At 50.1% G+C, this 18,827-nt stretch overlaps 4 protein-coding genes across 4 annotated transcripts; 1 reads left to right on the top strand and 3 right to left on the bottom strand.

Moving 5' to 3' along the window:
* Positions 1 to 27: 27 nt before the first annotated feature.
* On the bottom strand, positions 28 to 3,169 carry CC1G_11307 (GTPase activating protein; the record flags this gene model as incomplete). The annotated part of the gene is made up of 11 exons (XM_001828665.2): positions 28 to 900; positions 957 to 1,033; positions 1,094 to 1,269; positions 1,318 to 1,576; positions 1,631 to 1,793; positions 1,853 to 1,895; positions 1,949 to 2,536; positions 2,599 to 2,711; positions 2,774 to 2,889; positions 2,946 to 3,018; positions 3,074 to 3,169. 11 exons carry the CDS (start codon positions 3,167 to 3,169, stop codon positions 28 to 30), a joined length of 2,577 nt encoding a protein of 858 aa, XP_001828717.2.
* Positions 3,170 to 3,717: 548 nt separating this feature from the next.
* CC1G_11306 (fatty acid elongase) lies at positions 3,718 to 4,987 on the bottom strand (the record flags this gene model as incomplete). Its single annotated transcript, XM_001828664.2, has 8 exons — positions 4,645 to 4,987; positions 4,496 to 4,586; positions 4,372 to 4,445; positions 4,272 to 4,317; positions 4,181 to 4,221; positions 4,052 to 4,121; positions 3,783 to 3,996; positions 3,718 to 3,733 (listed from the first exon to the last, which is right to left on the bottom strand). The coding sequence occupies exons 1-8, from the start codon at positions 4,969 to 4,971 to the stop codon at positions 3,718 to 3,720; spliced, it is 879 nt and encodes a 292-aa protein (XP_001828716.2). The 5' UTR covers positions 4,972 to 4,987.
* Positions 4,988 to 5,129: 142 nt separating this feature from the next.
* On the bottom strand, positions 5,130 to 6,079 carry CC1G_13639 (hypothetical protein). Its single transcript, XM_002912061.1, has 6 exons — positions 5,977 to 6,079; positions 5,879 to 5,916; positions 5,737 to 5,813; positions 5,593 to 5,678; positions 5,401 to 5,528; positions 5,130 to 5,334 (listed from the first exon to the last, which is right to left on the bottom strand). Exons 1-6 carry the CDS (start codon positions 6,058 to 6,060, stop codon positions 5,280 to 5,282), a joined length of 468 nt encoding a protein of 155 aa, XP_002912107.1. The 5' UTR covers positions 6,061 to 6,079; the 3' UTR covers positions 5,130 to 5,279.
* Positions 6,080 to 7,147: 1,068 nt separating this feature from the next.
* On the top strand, positions 7,148 to 18,715 carry CC1G_11305 (vacuolar protein sorting-associated protein vps13; the record flags this gene model as incomplete). The annotated part of the gene is made up of 43 exons (XM_001828663.2): positions 7,148 to 7,247; positions 7,296 to 7,373; positions 7,435 to 7,650; positions 7,704 to 7,819; positions 7,869 to 7,973; positions 8,026 to 8,124; positions 8,181 to 8,246; positions 8,302 to 8,451; positions 8,505 to 8,708; positions 8,767 to 9,549; positions 9,600 to 9,730; positions 9,782 to 9,971; positions 10,029 to 10,454; positions 10,505 to 10,680; positions 10,731 to 11,107; positions 11,162 to 11,859; positions 11,920 to 12,717; positions 12,770 to 13,168; positions 13,222 to 13,338; positions 13,392 to 13,461; positions 13,526 to 13,869; positions 13,920 to 14,271; positions 14,340 to 14,493; positions 14,542 to 14,741; positions 14,794 to 14,914; positions 14,970 to 15,115; positions 15,173 to 15,315; positions 15,370 to 15,683; positions 15,738 to 15,930; positions 15,978 to 16,154; positions 16,205 to 16,682; positions 16,737 to 16,872; positions 16,925 to 17,068; positions 17,128 to 17,452; positions 17,501 to 17,579; positions 17,629 to 17,710; positions 17,762 to 17,828; positions 17,884 to 17,957; positions 18,008 to 18,063; positions 18,112 to 18,167; positions 18,220 to 18,252; positions 18,303 to 18,393; positions 18,447 to 18,715. The coding sequence occupies 43 exons, from the start codon at positions 7,148 to 7,150 to the stop codon at positions 18,713 to 18,715; spliced, it is 9,333 nt and encodes a 3,110-aa protein (XP_001828715.2).
* Between the last annotated feature and the right edge of the window lie 112 nt (positions 18,716 to 18,827).

The raw sequence follows: 18,827 nt of genomic DNA, 5'->3' as shown, positions 1-18,827 counted from the left end.
TCCGCCATGACCTCGAGTGTGTGAAGACTAGCGCTTCAGGATCCCCCGGAATAACCCTCGTTTTCTCTTCGTGATATCTTCAGGGGTTTCATTGGATGCACTTGGCACCCTTTGTGGGGTCGATATCGCAGGCCGACCAGTGGTGACGGTAGAGACAGTATACAATGGAACGGCGTCGGACGAAGGGACCTTGACGTGACGGGGGCGATTTGTCCCAGGCTGGGAAGGAAGTCGCTCCCTGACATCATTGGTCCCGTTGGAGTCACCATGTTTCGATCGTGCAACAGGAGAATTTGGGGGTGGTATCTCGTTCCAACCCTGTCGAGGAGTGTTTGAGCCGGAAGATGGTGCTGTCGACGGCCTAGCAGCCGATTTGGTTTGCCGGTGGTTATAACGTGGCTTTGAGGGTTGAGTTTGAACCGGTGAGGTTAGGCCAGGCAATGCTGAATTAGGCGAATGGACATTGGGGAGGGACGGTCTTCGTATGGACAGCTTGGATGCCAGCTGTGTGACCCTGAAGAGCGCTTGCTCTTCGACTTCCGCACATCTGGTACAGAATTCCTCTAACTGGACACTATCGTCGCCAGAAAGTCCGGGATGGATCGAGGGATCTCGACAACTCCTGATCACAGCTGATGTTATCACAGCTAGATGGCGCGGGACGTCGAGAAGATGGGGTAAGGTCGGAATTGCTTCTCTATCGAGGACTGCCATGGTTGCCCGCCGTTCGCGAAGTCCATTGGCAATACGTAGGCGGCCATGCCGATGTTCTCTGTTGGAATGGTTGGCCTGGTGTTCGTCAATCGGGCCAGACACTGCTGCAATGTAATCGACCATTGCGCTCAAGCTATTCGCCAGGAAATCCTTGATGCCTCGCATGAATGCCTCCTTTTGCGCGGACTGGAAATTGTCATTAATGAAACGCGCTCTTCCGTTGAAAAATGGCGTATACGCACTGCATTCAAGTTGGCCAAGCTCTGGATAACCTTGGCGATTAACGTTAAGCTTCGTTTCACAGGGTCTGATGGAAGACCTACAGATGAACACGACATGAGGTCAGAGGCGGAAGGATCATGGAAAAAGAACGACTTACCAGGACATAAGCCGAAAAGATGTGGATGCAGTATGGCTGGGACAATGAAACGCAAGAAGACGAACGCGGACACACTCTGCTTCGGCAAATCGCGATTTGCACCTATGGACCCATTCTCATTGCGGCATCGTTCTTCTACCAGCTTCCGAATCGTCAAGAAAAGCCGCCTTAGCTCGCTGTAAAGACGTTGGTACCTGTGAGGATATAAATGTGAGAAGACGTACATCGGACATTCGTTTCGAACAGCGTAGATTTGATTCCAAAATTCTTGGCACCAGTATATCAGTTGCTCAACGTTTTTTTCGACTTCTTTGTTGCTCTTGCCGCTCTTTACAGGGTCAACCTCGATGGCGACTTTCTCAGCACATAGTCTCCGAAGCACCTGTCCGATACTGGCTTCCAAGAATGCTTTCCCATACCACGTCATGGCCAATTCCATGACCTTGGTGAAAACGGTGTTCCCTCGAAAGAGGGTCTGGTGGGCTACACAACCTCGTCAGTTTGAGAAACACACTGGACGTTTTAGAGTTTACGTACAAATTGGAGCACCCAGCACTTCCCTGGCAGCGAACTCTTGCACTTGAACGATTAGAGTGTCCTGAGCGATTGCGACTGCCATAAGCTGGCTCGAGATATGCTTCAGCTTGAGCTTGCTTTCGAGCTCTGTCATCCAATCCAAGAAGTTTCGTGAGTCGAACGTCTAAGCAATCGAGAAGTCTTCAGCATAGTACAAGTGTGCGGATTTACAAAGGGACGCACAGCCAGTAGCCCTTGGTACGCTGCTTGGGGTAGAATTATTTCTCTAAGGGGCGATTGAGCAAATCGGTGGGTTTGTCCAAAGGTCAGGAGACTTACTCGTCGACGCGAAGCTTCAACCTCAATTCTCCGATCTGCGTCTCTCTCGAGGAACCGCTCATCCCCTGGATGATTGGGAACCATCCCTCCGTCGTCTCTCCTCGTCGAAAGTTGAAGAGTTCGATTCGAACAAGGCCTAGCACTGTCGGCTTCGTCGCTTTCTTCTCCCTCCATATGTTGATAACCAGAGTCTCGAACGGCGGCAAGTCGGGAAAGACAAACTTCTCATGCCAGTCCAACAACGAATTTCCAGCAGGTCGTTTCTTCCCCGTCGTCCTCCCGCAGAGGATGCTATTCAAATGGATCTCGCATGAGACTTCCCCATCAAACTCAGCATCTCCACCAGCATCTCCAATATCATAACCATTCTCCGCCTTCTGGGCCCTGATATGTCGTGCTTGAATAACGGATAGTTCAATCTGCCGCCACATCCTGTATGAGCCACCGTCGACAGGGAAGAACCATCTTCCATAGATCTCTGGGATAGCGTATGATTTAAGCAGGGCGAGCCAAGTTGCACACGTATCCGGGTTAGGGAACTGGAGGTATATCGGTTCTGCAGTTGTTGCAGACGTCCAGCGTTGCCCCCTGTTTGGCCGCAACGTTAGCTCTCGACGACAGCAATGGGCTGGGAAGGATGGTAGGCGCACTCGATGCAATATAGTCCTATGCAGTCCTTTCTGAAAAACAATGACGGATCGGCAGGTCGGATGTCGGTTTGGTTGAGTAGGTGGATGTAGACTGTTTGGTAAAGGATGGATTCCTACAATGTGGGGACGCTATGAACATACACGCGATCAAAGAATGTCCACCAGTAAGACTTACGTCGACATAGATATTCAAGAAACACCTATCGCCTTCTTCGGACAGTTTACATGTGGCATTTCTCCACTGCCCGGCACCACTGAGGCTCTTGGGCAGAGCTTGCCAACTTGCTCTGTCTGTCCGAAGGGAGTCAGTCGGGACCGATGGGGAATCTATATTGGCTTCATTTCACCTCGAAGCTTATTATCATCCAATACAACGGCACTAGAGTCGCGTTTTTCGGCTTTCCTTCGACTGGAGACGGGCTGCGGGGAGTGTAAGCGACCGGATAGGGCGATAAGCTGATATGAGGAGAGGCACCTTTCGCAGTGCTGAGCCCGCCGTTGTCGAAACATATAGTTCCACAGAGACCAGATATTCACGTTGGCTAGAGAGACGGTCCCACGTATCGGACATGATGACGGGTTGGGGGAAGAAAAGAATGTGGCCGACGAAGAGTGGTCGTTCGAAAGGCTGTTGCGAGCGCAATCTTTAGTACTTCATTGACCAAGTTCAGCCTCGAAAGCGACCGGCACACCGTTGTTGTGGAGTTTAGACGTTGTAATAGGGCGTTTCAGTGAGCTGGGACAACATGTTATCGTCGTCTATCGTGGCGATGCTGGTCGTCAATTCGAATTGTCGTCGCTCAGTTGCGGTGGTATAGGCACCGCCATTCACCATATTCGTAGTGCCGTGATTTTGAAAATATCCAATCAAGCGCTTGGATTTACCAACCGCAACATACTCGGTGACCCGTCATATGTTCGAAACGACGTGCTCTGTATTTCATACGCGCATCCTCGTAATACTATAGATTGTACATTCGCGACTATCGTGATAGGTCGTGGACAAGGTGAATGTACAGCAAGTATACAAGCCAAGTCTGACATTAGTACCAGGCGAAGGTGGGGGAGGTATATTGCCCGAGTACCCCATTACTATACTAACAATAATGAATGCAGGTATCAATCCTTTTTATGCCTAGAGGGTGTGTTAGGCATGGACCTAGGCGCATAGAACGCGTGCTTACCCATTAGCAAGCCCATTAGCATGACCATTAGCCGATCCATTAGCTGCTGATTTCTTCTGTGCTGGCTTCTTGTACGTGTTGAAGTAGAAGTTGATGAAAAGTCCAAGGTAGCTTGTCAATAGAGCGCAACCAAACAAGGCAGCACCCTCCGATCCAGAGCAGTTGGCGATGTGGGGAAGGTGTGGCCAGCGGGTAGCTGCGAAGTGTTCGTAGGCTTTGGCGTCCAAGTTAGAGCGAGCAAACAAAAAGACATTCGAAAAAAAACGTACTGCCAAAGTAGACGAGGGAGATATCAATGACGAATTGAGCGATTTGCATGGTGGTTAGGTATTTCTTCCACTGGAAGGGGATATGGAATTTAGCGCTGGCATCAAAACTTGGAAGGATCCACGACATACCCAGAACCGACGTCCACCGGCAGTTGCATAATAGTAATAGTCTGTAGACGTGTCAGGCTAGTTCGAGTAGCATGAATAGGCCCATGCTTACACATAACAACATGAACAGCGAGGTTGAGAACGATGACGGCCCAAGACTAAGTGATGACGGTGAATTCGCTGGCACAATTCGGACGCGCGAAAAGACGTACGATGCTAGTCTTTCCGTTCAACTGAGTATAGCACAACAAAGCGGTGGCCGAATGATGGAAAACATGCAGGAATTCTGGAAAATATGAGGCGGGAGACGAGGTAGACGTGTCGAGGAATACTCACGGAGGGGCTTTTTCTTGAGAGCAAGGAAGATGGTGTCTATAAATTCGAGGTATTTGAAGCAATAGTTGACCATATAGTAGAACTCGAGGCGCTGGAGAAGAAGAGGGTTATTAGAAAGTGAAAACGCGTCGAGTGACTGTGATACGTACTGGAGTCCATGCATTCTCGTGGCAGAGTGCGTAGTGGAAACCGTTGTTCCACCAGATTGGGATGATCTCTTCGAGCATGAGAACCAAGAGGAGCAAGCTCCCTGAGCTGAGGATGACATTATGGATTTGAAAGAGGGTGGTCAGCTTGAGGGGTTGCTGGTTCTTCATGACGGCCTGAATTCCGAAAATCGTTGCAAGGTAGGTGACGAGCGCTGCGACGACGACAGCGTCGGTGGACAAAGGAGTGACGCCTGGAGTATAGACATAGTAGTGCTCGGGGAGGCGATATGGCACTGCCGACAGAATGAGGTCTGCTAGACGAGCCATGGCGTCGAAAGGAAAGCTGAGAGAACAGAGCTGAGATCTGAGAGACAAGTCCACCACGTCTTTTTGAACTCTTATGTAATACTCCCTCTCTTTTCACGTGTCACTCTTCTTCCTTCCATACACGCCAATCATTTTCCTCAAATTTATTCCAACACTCGTTTGGACAAAACTTGGGGGTATTAATTCCATTATCGAGTGGTACAAATGCAAAGCTGGTCGTCTAATAATACATACAATAAGTCCATCGAGGCCACTACGAAGATCAGAGCGAGGAGGGAGGCAAACATAACACCAATATAGCAATTCAGTCAGCTAATAACGATCGAGGGTCCGGCCTTTGTGTCCATTACGGTGATCCCATTACTAAAAGCAATCCCACACCCATGAGTATCGGTCTTGAGTCTTCCACGACAGGAGACCCAAACGCACCTTGGACCTAGTCCAATTTTTGAGAAAGAGTCGCTAACCACTTGTTGGTTAACGGCAGTATTCGAGGGGAGTGCAACTATCATCCCCCGCGATGAGCCCGAAGGCGCGAGCGAATATGAAGCCACGAGCTGAGCGAGAGGGAGATCCCGGCGGTTAGCGCCGCACCAACTAATTTGCATCCGACACACTTACCCCCGCATTCCGCAAAGACGTTATAACTTCATGGACAAAGACAAGGAATCTCGACCGCAACTCTTGAAAGTCTTGCAGGTCCCAGCCTATTAGGGAACGACATTGTCAGAAAGGGAGGCGGGCGCGCTTGGCGATGACACTGACAGTCTTCTGCGGAAGGATCCCATGTTGGCACTGTGCACAGTAATCGTGTCGAAGTCTTGCGGGAGCGTTGAACAAGTCTAGATGGTGCAACATCGGCGTCAGCGTCTCGTGATAGGTTTGCCCGGGAAAGCGAGGTAAGTACTTTGTAAAGGATTCGACCGCATCGTGGAAATTGGCAGGCTGCACCGTATGGCAAAGATCTTTAGCATCATTCGGCGAACAAGGAGACAGAGGTTATACCTTTTCGTTAAGGAGGACTGTCATTTTGTAGGCGGTCTGGCGATAGTCGTTGCGGGATATTGGTTGGGAATAGACCTCAAGCATAATATGAGGGGGATTAGATCTGGGGTAAAGCACGACTAGTGGGGTCAAGCTCCGTCGTCTTAAATACCTGGCTGTTCAGGGTCCTCACATGAACCATCACGCCAGCCGGGTTGTCACGAAAATGGATATACTGATCGGGCAATTATACACGTTGTGAAGAGGTTTTTTTTTACGTTGGGAACGTCTTCCATGGGGTCCGTTTCAAAATGTTCTGGAAGCAGGCTGGAATAACGCAACTTTCCCTTTGTTTCGATTCTTAATGAGATCCCTATTCTTGGCCTCCTGTTTCCGACACTCGCTCCTCACCTGCCCTTTAAGGCATTCCTGCCTCCTAACCCTGGTACAGATGCCGGCCTACAATATCAATCGGCCAACCACCAGGTCGACCACCCTAGTCGCGTGCTATCTGCCAGAGAAGCTCTTCGAATACGGGATATTCGCTATTGGCATCCAGAAATAGCTACACGAATCAAAGTAGGAACTATCGGCCTTCCTCGATGTTCCTCCACCGAGACGAAGATTGGGGTGAACTGTTACAGCGAGATTAGGGAAAAGGGGGTAACGATGCCTCCGCATATCCTTGGTCTAGCTCCGGCCTCGGCGTCAATGAGCTCCCCAAGCGCCGGATCTAGGTGTTCTTCTCTATGCCCACTGTCTCGACATCTTGGCTACACTAACGGTTTGAACTCTAGTCAAGGTGACCTCGATGGCAAAGATTTTAAAGAGGACGCTTTCGGTCGAGTTGCTGTAAAAGCCAAGATCTCCTTGGACCCCGGGCCGGCCGGACTCCAGAGCGGAAGAACCCATGACGTGATGCTCCAACACAGTGAACGGTTACAGGCTTGCCATCTACTACCTACAGCCGACGTGCGTTGGACTATTCTCCACCTACCTGGACCAAGCTCTGCTGTGACCCATACAATCAACCGGTATAACCAACGCCCAACGCGCCGTAAAATATTGGGATCATTTCGAACGGACTCCCCAGTAACTGTCAATTGAATTCGACGCGTCTTCTTTAAATGTGGTGGTTGGATCCTGGCAAAGAGGTCCTCAATGTGGTGTGTAGACTAGTCCCAGCTCCTCCATGAGATCGGTACAAACCTTTTCGCAGCTCTTTAACAGGATTCTGGCTCCGTATGTCGAGAATTTGGACTTGAATCAGGTCAACTATGGTATCGCCCAAGGTACATTCTCGCTCAGCTTCCATGTTCAGTTCCTTACCGATTGAGCAGGTCAGTTGACCTTGAGGAACCTCAGGCTGAAGCGTGGCGTGCTTGACAAGTTTCAGCTACCCGTCGATGTGCTAGAGGGTGAGTATACTGCGTGTATACGGGCTGTACATCGATTAAATTAATTGGCGCCGAATTTCAGGGCATTTGGGCGAATTCACGCTCTCCCTTCACTGGATGAATCTTGGAAATCAGCCTGTCGAAATCTTAATTAAAGACGTCTACCTACTTGTGGTCCCCTCCGCCCAAACGAATGTTAGCCCGGAGGAAGAAGAGGCCCGCGCACAGGCTGCAAAGGCTGAGCGTTTAGAGAACGCTGAGCTACTGCACATGAAAGGGCAGGCGGAAACACAATCAGGTGCGTCGTCAATCCCCGATCTCCTTCATGTGTTGCTCACTCGCCTTCTGTAGAATCACCCCAAACTCAGGGTTTGATCCAGTCCCTCATCACTAAAGTCATTAACAACGTGCAAGTCACCATCTGCAACATTCACATCCGATATGAAGATAACGTCAGCGTTCCCGGGGTAAGGGCGACCCAAACCCTTGATCAGAAGGTCTCTAACGTAGAACTAGCACCCATTCGCAGCCGGCGTTACCCTTGCAGGCTTCGCGGCAGTCTCAGTGAACGAGAAATGGCAACCTGTCTTCATCGAGAGTACTGCTGGTGCCATTCACAAGGTAGGCTGACTTCTTTTCGCCGATTGGGGGGCCATTTACGCAACGTTTATAGCTCGCCAAACTTGAATCACTCGCCGTATATGTGGATACCGATGCTAAAAGCATGTCAGGCCTTCCCAGAAACGAGGCAATTGAACACTTCTCAGCCATGGTATGTCGTAAGGACAGACTGTTCAGACAAGACAAAACCAACGTGGACTGTTCTAGATCGACGACAAGGACGGACGATGGAACCACCAATATATCTTGAAACCCGTATCAGGAGAAGGAAGGGTAGGAGTTCCTGTTCATGCGACAGCTCAAACAGGGCTAACCGTCCTTTTGGTAGATTATTGTCAATCACAAAATTGACCGGAATACCCCCCGGTTCAATATTGAACTCTTGTTCGATGAAATCGGTGTAGCCCTCGATAATGACCAGTACCGTGACGCCATCTCCCTCATCGACATGTATCATGTCTACATGCGGAAGCATCAGGTAAGATTGCTTTTCATTTAGATTGGTTTGGCCCTCAATATGCACCACTGTAGTATCGCAAGTACCAACCGTCGAAGGAGGAAATAGCCCAATCTCCGGCCAGAGCAAGACTACGATATGCGGCAACTGCAATCCTTGCAGGAGTGCGGGAGAAGAGGAGGAAGTGGACCTGGCAGTACTTTGCCGAAAGGCGCGATGATCGCAATCGCTATGTGGAATTGTTTCAAAAAAAGCTTTTGGCTTCGCTGGTAGGAGAGGTAAGGTGCTCCAGAGCTATACCGTGTATTGCTTCCCGGTGCTGATGACACGCTATAGGAATTATCAGCAATCGAGAATCTAGAGAAGAAACTCTCTTATGAAGACATTCGCTTCTACCGGTCTATCGCACGATCGCGGCTGCGTAAGGACCAGGAACTCAGGAAGAAAATCGAAGCAGAGAAGAAGAAGCAGCAAAGCCAAAAGCAAGGATGGGGCTCATGGCTGTGGGGCTCAAGCTCGGAAACACCCAAGGAAGCATCTATCTTTGGAGAGAATATGACCGAAGAGCAGCGAAAGCAACTCTACGACGTCCTGGATTATGACGAAAAGTCCTCTCTTATGGAGGCCTTGCAAGCGCCGCGGGACTCGCTCAAGATGCAGGTTACTGCCAAGTTAAAGAGAGGGTCCTTTACCCTTCGGACCGATCCTCATGGCGAATGCAGGGAAATGATGTCTGTCGTCTTCGACGTCTTCAACGCCACCTTCATCCAGCGCCACGGCAATTTCGAAACGACGGTATCCTTACAAGACCTTCGGGTTTTTGACGGAACGACTGAGAATACGCTGTATCCTCAGATTGTCCGTGTGAAGCGAGACGTCGAGAGGATCCATACGGCCGTGGAAGAGATTGAACAAAATTCCAGCGATATTGGCGCAGAGACGGAGGAACCTTTCTTCTTCATCAAGTTCGAGAACAATCCTTTGGATGACAGAGCCGACACTGCTCTCACTATTCGCATGCGACACATGGAGATCATCTACTACAAAGGTTATGTGGAAGCCGTCTACAAGTTCTTCAAACCACCGGCGAGCCAATTGGAATCTGTGGAAGCTCTATTGGTATGTTAGACTTGGGATCTTCGGATCATCACCTGACTATTATCACCTAGAACGCGGCTAGTCAGACTCTGGAGGGGCTGCGTAAAGAGACCCGTGCTGGTCTCGAGTATGCATTGCAAACGCACAAGACCATCGACATCCAGGTGGACATGAATGCCCCCGTCATCATTGTTCCAGAGGAGTGGGTCGATTCCATTCTCGTCGCTCAAGGGACGAGCTAAATTATTTTTAGCATCACTACCACCGAATGCACTCACCTCATAGTCGATGCAGGCCATATCGCTGTCGAGAGCGAGCTGGGCGACAAAAAGGCTATCCACGATATTCACCAGAAGCGCAACCAACAGTACACGGATGAAGACTATCGCAGGCTCGAATCGTTGATGTATGATAAGCTTTCCCTTAATCTGCAAGATGCCCAGGTGCGCTTTCCGGATCTCATCTCAACACCGACCGGCTGCTAACAAGCTATGGTCCAGTTCATCCTTGGTAAAAACCTGAAGGAGTCGCGGAATGCTATGGTCAATCCATCTAGCGATAATCTCCACCTTCTGGAGAAAATCAGTATCGGGCTTCAAATTCAAAAGTCAATCGTGCCATCCGCCGCCACTCTCACGCAGTTCAAGGTTCTTGGCAATTTGCCTTCTTTGCAGCTTAATCTTTCGGACATGAAGTACCGGTCATTGATGCGCTTAATCGACGTATGCATTCCCAAGCTGGATGATACACCCGAAGGCGCGGTGGCCCAACGGCCCATGCCTCACAGGAGGTCAGCTTCTGGATACAACCTCCCGAGACTCTTCGAACCCAGCAATGAAGAGTATAATGTCGACGATGGTGAGGGAACTGACGATGGTTCGGATGACAAGGAACAGTTCTTTGAAGCGGATAGCGGTTCTTCGGAGGTATGATGTTTCTCACACTCTTATCAACGAATATTAAACCTCTTTCATAGCCTCAACTACACCAGCGCGCCTTCGAGCTTGAATTCCGAGTCGGAACACTTCGCGCTTCTCTTTCCAAGACCAATCGAGAGGATATTGAGAAACCACTAGGGGAGCTGTCTCTGGAAGGCTTTGCGCTCTCCTTTGCTTTGTACAAGTACCACATGGACGTGGACGTTACATTACGGTTAGTATGTTCGCCCTGGTTACCCTTCTTTGAATTAACGCGAAGGCTAGCTCCGTTTCCACCGACATCATTCAGAACGATGGGGCCATCAACCTTATCTCAACGCCTACCGACGTCTCAGGGTCACCCGATCTCCTCAAAGTCAAATATTCCCGCGCGCAGCGAGAGTCGCCTGAATTCCAGCCTGTCTATGAAGGTATCGATCAGAACATCGACGTAAAGATGTCCACATTAGTCTTCCGAGTCGCACCAGAACCGATACTGGCGACTTATGATTTCATCATAACTACATTTGTACCACAGAACACCCCCAATGACGCTTCAACGAATGGAGCTTCATTAGACGCTTTAGGGTCAGAACATGCGGTCCAACAAGCCGCGGACGACGGCAAAATTCGCGTGCTGGTGAAGCTCGAGGGAGTAAAGAGTAAGTCCCTGCCTTCAGAGTGTACTACAACCTCGAGGCTAACGCGAACGGCAGTGGTCATTGAGAATGATTCCAACGTGCTGGCAACGCTCAATCTCTCCGTCGCCGACGTGGCTGTCTTCCTTCGGGGCCCAACCCTTCGTGTCTCTGGGCGCCTAGGTGATCTCTTCCTCACGAACGACAACGACCGCTATGCTATCCTCCCTGAATTCAATCGACTACTCTCGATCGAGGGCCAGAATTTCGCTGACTTTGTATATCAAACATACGACCCTTGTGATGAAAACTATGCAGGCATCAGGTCGTCCTTCAAACTCAACGCAGCGTCCCTCAAAGTGAACTTCCTGGAAGGACCTTTGCACTCACTCTACGTCTTCCTCCTCAAGCTCGCTCGCCTCAAATACCTCTACGACGCCGCGACGTCGGCTGCTGTTCAGACTGCCGCGGAAATGGACAGAACTCAATTCGACATCTCTATCAAGACACCAATCCTCGTGCTCCCAACAGACCCTTCTCAGTCCCTTGATGTCATGACCATGCGACTAGGACATATCGAGGCCAGAAATTCTTTTGAAGACGCGACGAACAAGATTGCAGCCAGCCTTCACGGAATCAAATTGGAATCTCTGTTTCATGACGCAGAGAAACAGCCGCACTCGCTCAAGATCATTGACAACATCGATGTTGACGCTGAGATAGCGCAAACGGTTGGGATAGAACGCGAGGAGGACACTGTCCGCCCAGATACTCAGGTATGATACTGCATCGACATATCCACGTTTATAGGACATCAATTCTGACACCGCGAACAGATTTCTGTAAAGGTGTCTGATGTCAAACTTCACCTGACGCAGCGACAGTATATGCTCTTGATCCAACTTTCTCACTCTATACCACGGACCTTCTCTGACACCCTCGATTCCTCAGAGAAATCGGCACTCGAGCAAGTTGGTGGCGGGACAGAGGCTGAACGTCGTCTCGAAAGACCGATGGTCAATCTCCAGCCAGAGCTTCGAACTGGCTCTGAGGGGTCTGTTGTCTGGACAGCACTCGACTTGGTGGTCACTATCAACGCCGTCAAACTACACCTATACGACGGCTCAGTGATTTCCGAGGCCCAGCAAAAGGAACATGGAATTGTCCGATTTGCTCTAAACGACAAAACTCTACGCTTAAAACAGTTGAACGACGGTTCAATGGAGGCTCAAGTCATCCTTCGATCGTTCACTATGAGTCTCACCCGCCCTGGTCCCACAAGGTTCAGAGAAATTATCCCAGCAGCTCAACATGATCGAAACCAGTTCATGATTTTGTACACGTCCTCGGCATCGACTTCACAAGCAGTCTTGACCATCGACTCCCCTCAAATCATCTTTGCAGTCGACCCAGTCTTTAGATTGACCCAGTTCTTTACCAGCCCTTTCGAACAATCCAGAGGCTACACCGAAGAAGGGATGGGAAACAACGATGTCTCAGCGAACGACGCGGCAAGTCAATTGGATTTTAGAGTTGACCTTCACGAAGTGTCAATCAGCGTACTCGAAAATGATGCGGATCCAAACACCCGTGCCATTCGCCTTTATATCAACCAAATCCTGTTCTCGCAGCAGGTGGATTCTTTTTACCTCCTCCAACGTGCTCGGAACTCACTTGCTTCTCAAGGGAATCATGGCACTCAATATACAACGACTTGGGATGTCTCTGATTCAAATGGGCCGACACACCGAAAGTGCCCGCTTCCTCGACGACGTAGATTTGACAGTCTCCCTGGATACCCGTTCCTCAGCTGCCCAACAAATGACCAGCATTGAGATCAACGCCAAACCAATCGTATTCCGAGCATCTTATCGCGACATCAATTTAATTACTACCATCGTCAACAAGGCTATTGAGCTGTACGCCAACTCCCCGTCAGCGAGCGAACATTCAAACCACGACCCAAGCTACTCCATTGACAGGGCGATCCAGGGACGAAAGGCTGAAACAAGTGTCATTCATGCATCCGCCGCCTCGAAGACCGCCGCAATCGGCAAAGCGAGGGTCATGATGTCCAAGGAGCAAGTGAGTATCTATCTGGGCTTCTGGTACCTTACGTTGAACTAATAAATCCTCAGTTGCGAGCGTCTTTCGATGGGTTCCGTCTTATTCTTATCGGGGACATGCACGAACAACCAATGCTGCACCTCAAAGTCAAGCCGTTCATTGTCGGTGCAAAAGATTGGTCAGGAGCGGTGAGCAAGTTGCAATTACCCTGTCCCAATCCCATCTAAGATTCGCTTCGAAGCTGCATGCGACGACGACCCTCGCTACCCAGATCACCTATTGGAACTTGACCAATTCTCATTGGGAGCCTCGTGAGCGCGCTCGGAATAAATCACGATTGCACTGGGATACTAACGAGCTACCGCTCCTTCACAGTGATTGACCCATGGACTTTCACCATTCGCGTCTCGAAAGACAGTCCTACAGGGAGCATGAACGTTTCTCTCTCCGCTAGCGAGAAACTCGACATAAATCTTAGCACAACATTCGTCGAGCTGGCCTTAACAACTGTCAACACTTGGAGCAAGGAAGGGGCAGAAGTTCTTCAGAAGCCTCGTGGCGTCTATGCACCATATCGCATCAGGAATTGCACCGGCACACCAGTTGTTGTCTGGTCTGACGCAGAGCACAACGCACAGTTGAGTGAAGATAGCAAGGTTAAGATTGCCAACAATCAGATCGTAGATTGGAGGTTCGGAGATTGGAGAACAACGCGAGAGGTAAGTCCAGCATATCGACTCTTTCCGGATTGTCGCTAATTCAAAAGTAGCACGTATCCTCAGGGCAGCACACCATTGCTATCCAATTCACTGAACATAACTGGGAGGCATTGAAGGGGATCCCGGTCGAACGTGAAGGGGAATACGTCTTCTCCTTACGGCCCAGGACAGAAAAATATCCCACTCGCGTTCTGTTTGACGTGAAAGTCGTCGACAATACCAAAATCGTCACCATCAGATCGACTTACAAGATCGAAAATCTGACCCTATACCCATTAGAGTTGATGCTCATCGATGAGCATGGACAACCAGTGAACTCCCTGGAGAGGGTACCTCCTGGACACGACTATGCCCTCCCCATTGATGCAGTTACTAAAAACAAAGTCCGGATCCAACCTGATCGTGAGTATCTATCTTAGCTCGCTGTTAAACAAATCAACCCCACCAACCACCAACCGCCTTTTTCTCAGAGGGTTTCGGCTACAAATGGTGCCATCCTTTGCGCTGGGAGGATCTGATTGCAAGGAAGGGCTTCACCATCAAGTGTGCCCACAGTGATCCGAAGGAAGCTGCGTTCAGGTTCCAAGCCTGGGTACAGACGGACAGCAATGACATCGCCACTGGGTATGTCCAATGTTTTGGCCTTGGCCAATTGTTGACAGATTTTGTTAGGAAAAACCCGAAAATCAATCTTCGCCTCCGAGCTCCTCTCGAGTTAGAGAATTTATTGCCGTATAATCTTGAATACAGGATCTATGACAAGAACACTGATCAGAACTGGCGAAGCTACCTGCGTAAGGGTGGCGTCATGCCCATCCATTCTGTCGAGCTTGGACATTTTATCCTTCTGAATGTCACGCTCCAAGACAGCGGTAAATCATGACTACCTTCATTACACAACTCCTACTTACATGCTGTCTGCAGTGTTCAAACCCAGCGAATTCGCTATTATAAACACAGATGGCCACTCTGACTTTGACATCGAGAAACGCCTGACGTTGCGAGACCGTCAAGATAGGAAACTGGACTTGCGTCTGAACTATACGTTGGTCCCAATAGTACATCCTGCTATGTGCATACTGCTCATCATCGCTTTCTAGTCGTTACCCTGAATCAGGTGGCGCATTTAAGGTTCAAATCTATAGTCCCTACATCGTCATCAACAAGACCGGATTGCCATTCTCTGTAAGATCGACAAGGTCAACTCGGGCGGGCTACCAGGAAGCAGCCGGGGATACGCAACCAGGTCTGCTTGCAGCAGATTCAATTAACTGGAGCACTCACTAAAACTCAATGTATCCAGATACTACTCGAACCTCTGCGCCATTCCGTAGGTCATTCGCGATCGTTGGTGGCCATGTCACTCACCCCTTGGTAGTGCTCTCTCACTCACATACCGACGGCCATGAATTCATCTTCAAATTTGGCGAATCGACCTGGTCCAAGGTAGGAAGTCGGGTTTGACCACCCATTACTGCTTTCCCTTACCCTTTTCCCCAGATGATCTCCCTAGAGGCTCCGTCTGCCGAGACGGAGGTGTCCGTCTTTACCCCGAGAAACTCACCGGACCAACTCTTTACTGGGTTGTCCTGGAGTGAAGGACAGGGCAAATACAAACTCACAAAGGTCATAGTCCTGACGCCTCGTTTCCTGATCCGAAACAACCTTTCTTATCCCATTGTTTTCCGAGAGCACGGCGTGATCCCTCGAGAACGTGCTGTAATTCCCCCCGGTGAAAGGGCAGCATTGCGTGTCCTTCGTTCGTCTGAGGACAAGTTGCTGACCATTGCCTACTCTGGGATCAATGCGCAATGGTGAGGTGTCACCTCTCCTCAAGAAAGTATCCAACTGAAAACATATGACCCCAGGACGCCACCGATCTCCCTGGAAGACATAGGCTCCGTCTACGTCCGCCTGGCACGCGATGGGAGTATAACTGACCTCGTTCGTGCAGACGTTGTTATCGAAGGATCTACCATTTTCGTTCTTCTGTCGCAATCCGACGAGTGGCCATTTGTGATCGAGAACGAGACTGATTGCCGGTTTGAGCTGCGCCAAAAGGTCCGCACCCCACCACCTAGGATGTGTTGTTGCTAAACTGAATGCAGGATGAGTCAAGAGATGGAAAGGACCAGCCGGGCTATGCCGTGCCGCCCTTTTCCAAGGTGCAATACGCATGGGACTTCCCCGCAGCCAAAGAGAAAAGGCTTGTTCTTTCCACCAAAACCTCGCGACGCGCTATCGACATCATGGAGATAGGTGACCTCATGCCCTTCAAGTTCATGGTAAGCGGCGACGTCGAGGCGTTTTGAACCTCATTGAACACAGTCAGCAGGACAACAATAAAAGTCGGGCCGTATCCCTCGATGTTCGCGCAGATGGGCAGAAGCAAGTCCTCCGGATATCGAACTACAACCCAGAGCATAGTCTTTATCGCCCGCGACAGAGGTCTGGTTCTGTCAATGTCTCGAGGCAAGATACCATCTCCAGCGCGGAAGGCTTCGAAGCGATCACTGAGGCTGTCACGACCACCTTCACATTTACATTGGAATGGTCTGGAATCGGCCTCTCGTTGGTCAACAAGCGTTTGGTTGAAGTGATATATATGACGATCGACAGCCTCAAGGTAGAATATACGGACAGCACTGTCGCGCAGGCCGTCAACGTGACTTTCGGCTCCCTTCAAATAGACAACCAACTACACGATGCCCTTTTCCCAGTCATCCTTCAACCAACGCCCCTTGGGAAACAGTCGGGAAATGTTGGCGCCCTTCCCACCATCCAGGCTTCCATTATCTGGCTCAAAGACCAAGGTAAGCGTTTTCCATGTACTGTAAATGTTGCGCAGTGACTAATTGGTTTTGAAGCCCACGGAGTTCTATTCGTCAAATATTGCTCGGTCCTGATACAGGCTTTGACAATCGAAGCCGATGAAGACTTACTGTTTGCCATCTATGACCTCACCCAGATCAAAGGGGCGTCTTGGGAAATAGATTCCCCTGAGTAAGACCACACCGTCCTCTTTGTGCTCGTATTCGGCTGACCATTGACCCAGCGTCTTGATCGCCAACCCAGGAGCAATCTCTGATCCAACCGTCTCATCGATGGGACAGGAGCTCTATTTCGAAGTCCTAGAGCTTCAGCCAATTAAACTTTCGCTCTCATTTATGCGCACAGAGCGGGTGAGCAGCGAGACGAGGTCAGGGAGCGCCCGCATCGCACGACTTTGTGGGCTGGACTGACTCTTTTCTTTCGCAGACTGAGTTTGCGCAACCCACTGGCCGTACTTGTCAATGCATTGACAATGGCCGTTGGCAATATCAACGACGCCCCGTTGGAAATGAATGCTCTAGGAATTAAGGACATGCGGTTGACGACGTCGGACCTGCAGAACCGGATATTTTACCACTACCGCCAGGATGTTTTGCGCCAACTCTATCGAATCCTGGGCTCCGCCGATTTCATTGGAAACCCAGTGGGACTCTTCACGAACGTCAGTTCAGGGGTTGCCGACATATTCTATGAACCTTTCCAAGGTGTCGTCATGCATGGAAACAGAGAATTGGGGATAGGTATCGCGAAGGTTCGCATCCGCCAATCCAACCAGACTGTCAACTAAACATGGATCCAGGGAGCCGCAAGTTTCGTTAAGAAGACCGTCTTCGGTCTCAGCGATAGCTTAACCAAATTTACAAGCAGCGTTGGGAAAGGTCTGTCGCACTATCGTCATTCAGGACTGCGGGACTGATAATGCAATAGGCCTGTCGGCTGCTACATTTGATTCCGAATATCAAGCTCGACGAAGGATGACCCAACGACGGAACCGTCCTCGACACGCCATGTAAGTCCTTCCTACCCGTGTGCAGACGTTGCTTGCCTGACGTATGAATAGATACGGAGTGGCCGCTGGAGGCGAGGCCCTAGCCAGCAGTGTCACCAGCGCGATGGAAGGAGTATTTGTACGTACCACGCCCCTTATGAGGGGGTCATACCGCTGAGATCATATGCGAACAGATGAAGCCTATCGAAGGTGCAGAAACAGAGGGTGCCTTGGGATTCTTCAAGGGTGTTGGCAAAGGCCTCGTTGGGTAAGTCGTTTCCGTGAGCTTGCGCACTATGGTTGACGAAACCCTTCTAGTGCCGTCACAAAGCCTGTAGTTGGAGTGTTCGACCTTGCATCCAATGTCTCCGAAGGTACCTTTACTTTAAAATTTCATTTCAAGCGAGCTCACGTCGCCCCAGGCATCCGAAACACAACGACCGTATTCGACAATCCTGAAAGGGACCGCGTTCGAGTAGTGAGTACATCAAACCCATCCTCGCCGCCGTCGACTTAACGATTTCTTCTAGCCTCGTTTAACCCCTGCTGACGGCGTTCTCAAAGTGAGCATGACATCGTTGAAATGGGGTTATATGTTGACCCTTGTTTCCAGCCGTATTCTTCCCGGGAGGCGCAGGGTCAATACTGGATGCGCGACTTGAACAATGGTGCTTACAGAAAAGATTTTTACGTTGCTCACATCAGTAAGCCAAAGCAATTGCTGTACAGGGCTCGATGAACTGATCGAGCGTGCTAGACTCTCCAACCGGGGACAATGTCGTGCTACTGACGCAGTCCAAAGTGCTTTCATTCTACTCGAGGAAACTGCGACTGGATTGGGAACTGCCATTCAATCAAATCCAGGGCGTAACCGCTGAAGACAATGGAATTCGTTTCGCTCATCGACTGGGCCGTGCACACGACAAATTCGCCCTTATCCCCGACAAGGCCGCCCAAACCTGGTTTTTTAACCAAGTGGCCGCTGTAGTACGATCTTTTAACGCTCGCCGACGGATGGATGCATGAATCACGGGCCGATAATTTTCAATACCATGTAACGAAATGACCAAAGGACAATACCATACTGTATAATAGGCAAGAATGGAACTGTAATAAAGATAGGGACACTATTGGAAGG

This window comes from Coprinopsis cinerea (assembly GCF_000182895.1).
Source record: "Coprinopsis cinerea okayama7#130 chromosome 1 map unlocalized cont3.1, whole genome shotgun sequence".
In the NCBI taxonomy this organism is placed as follows: Eukaryota; Fungi; Basidiomycota; class Agaricomycetes; order Agaricales; family Psathyrellaceae; genus Coprinopsis; species Coprinopsis cinerea.
This window is presented reverse-complemented; position numbering and strand designations above follow the sequence as displayed.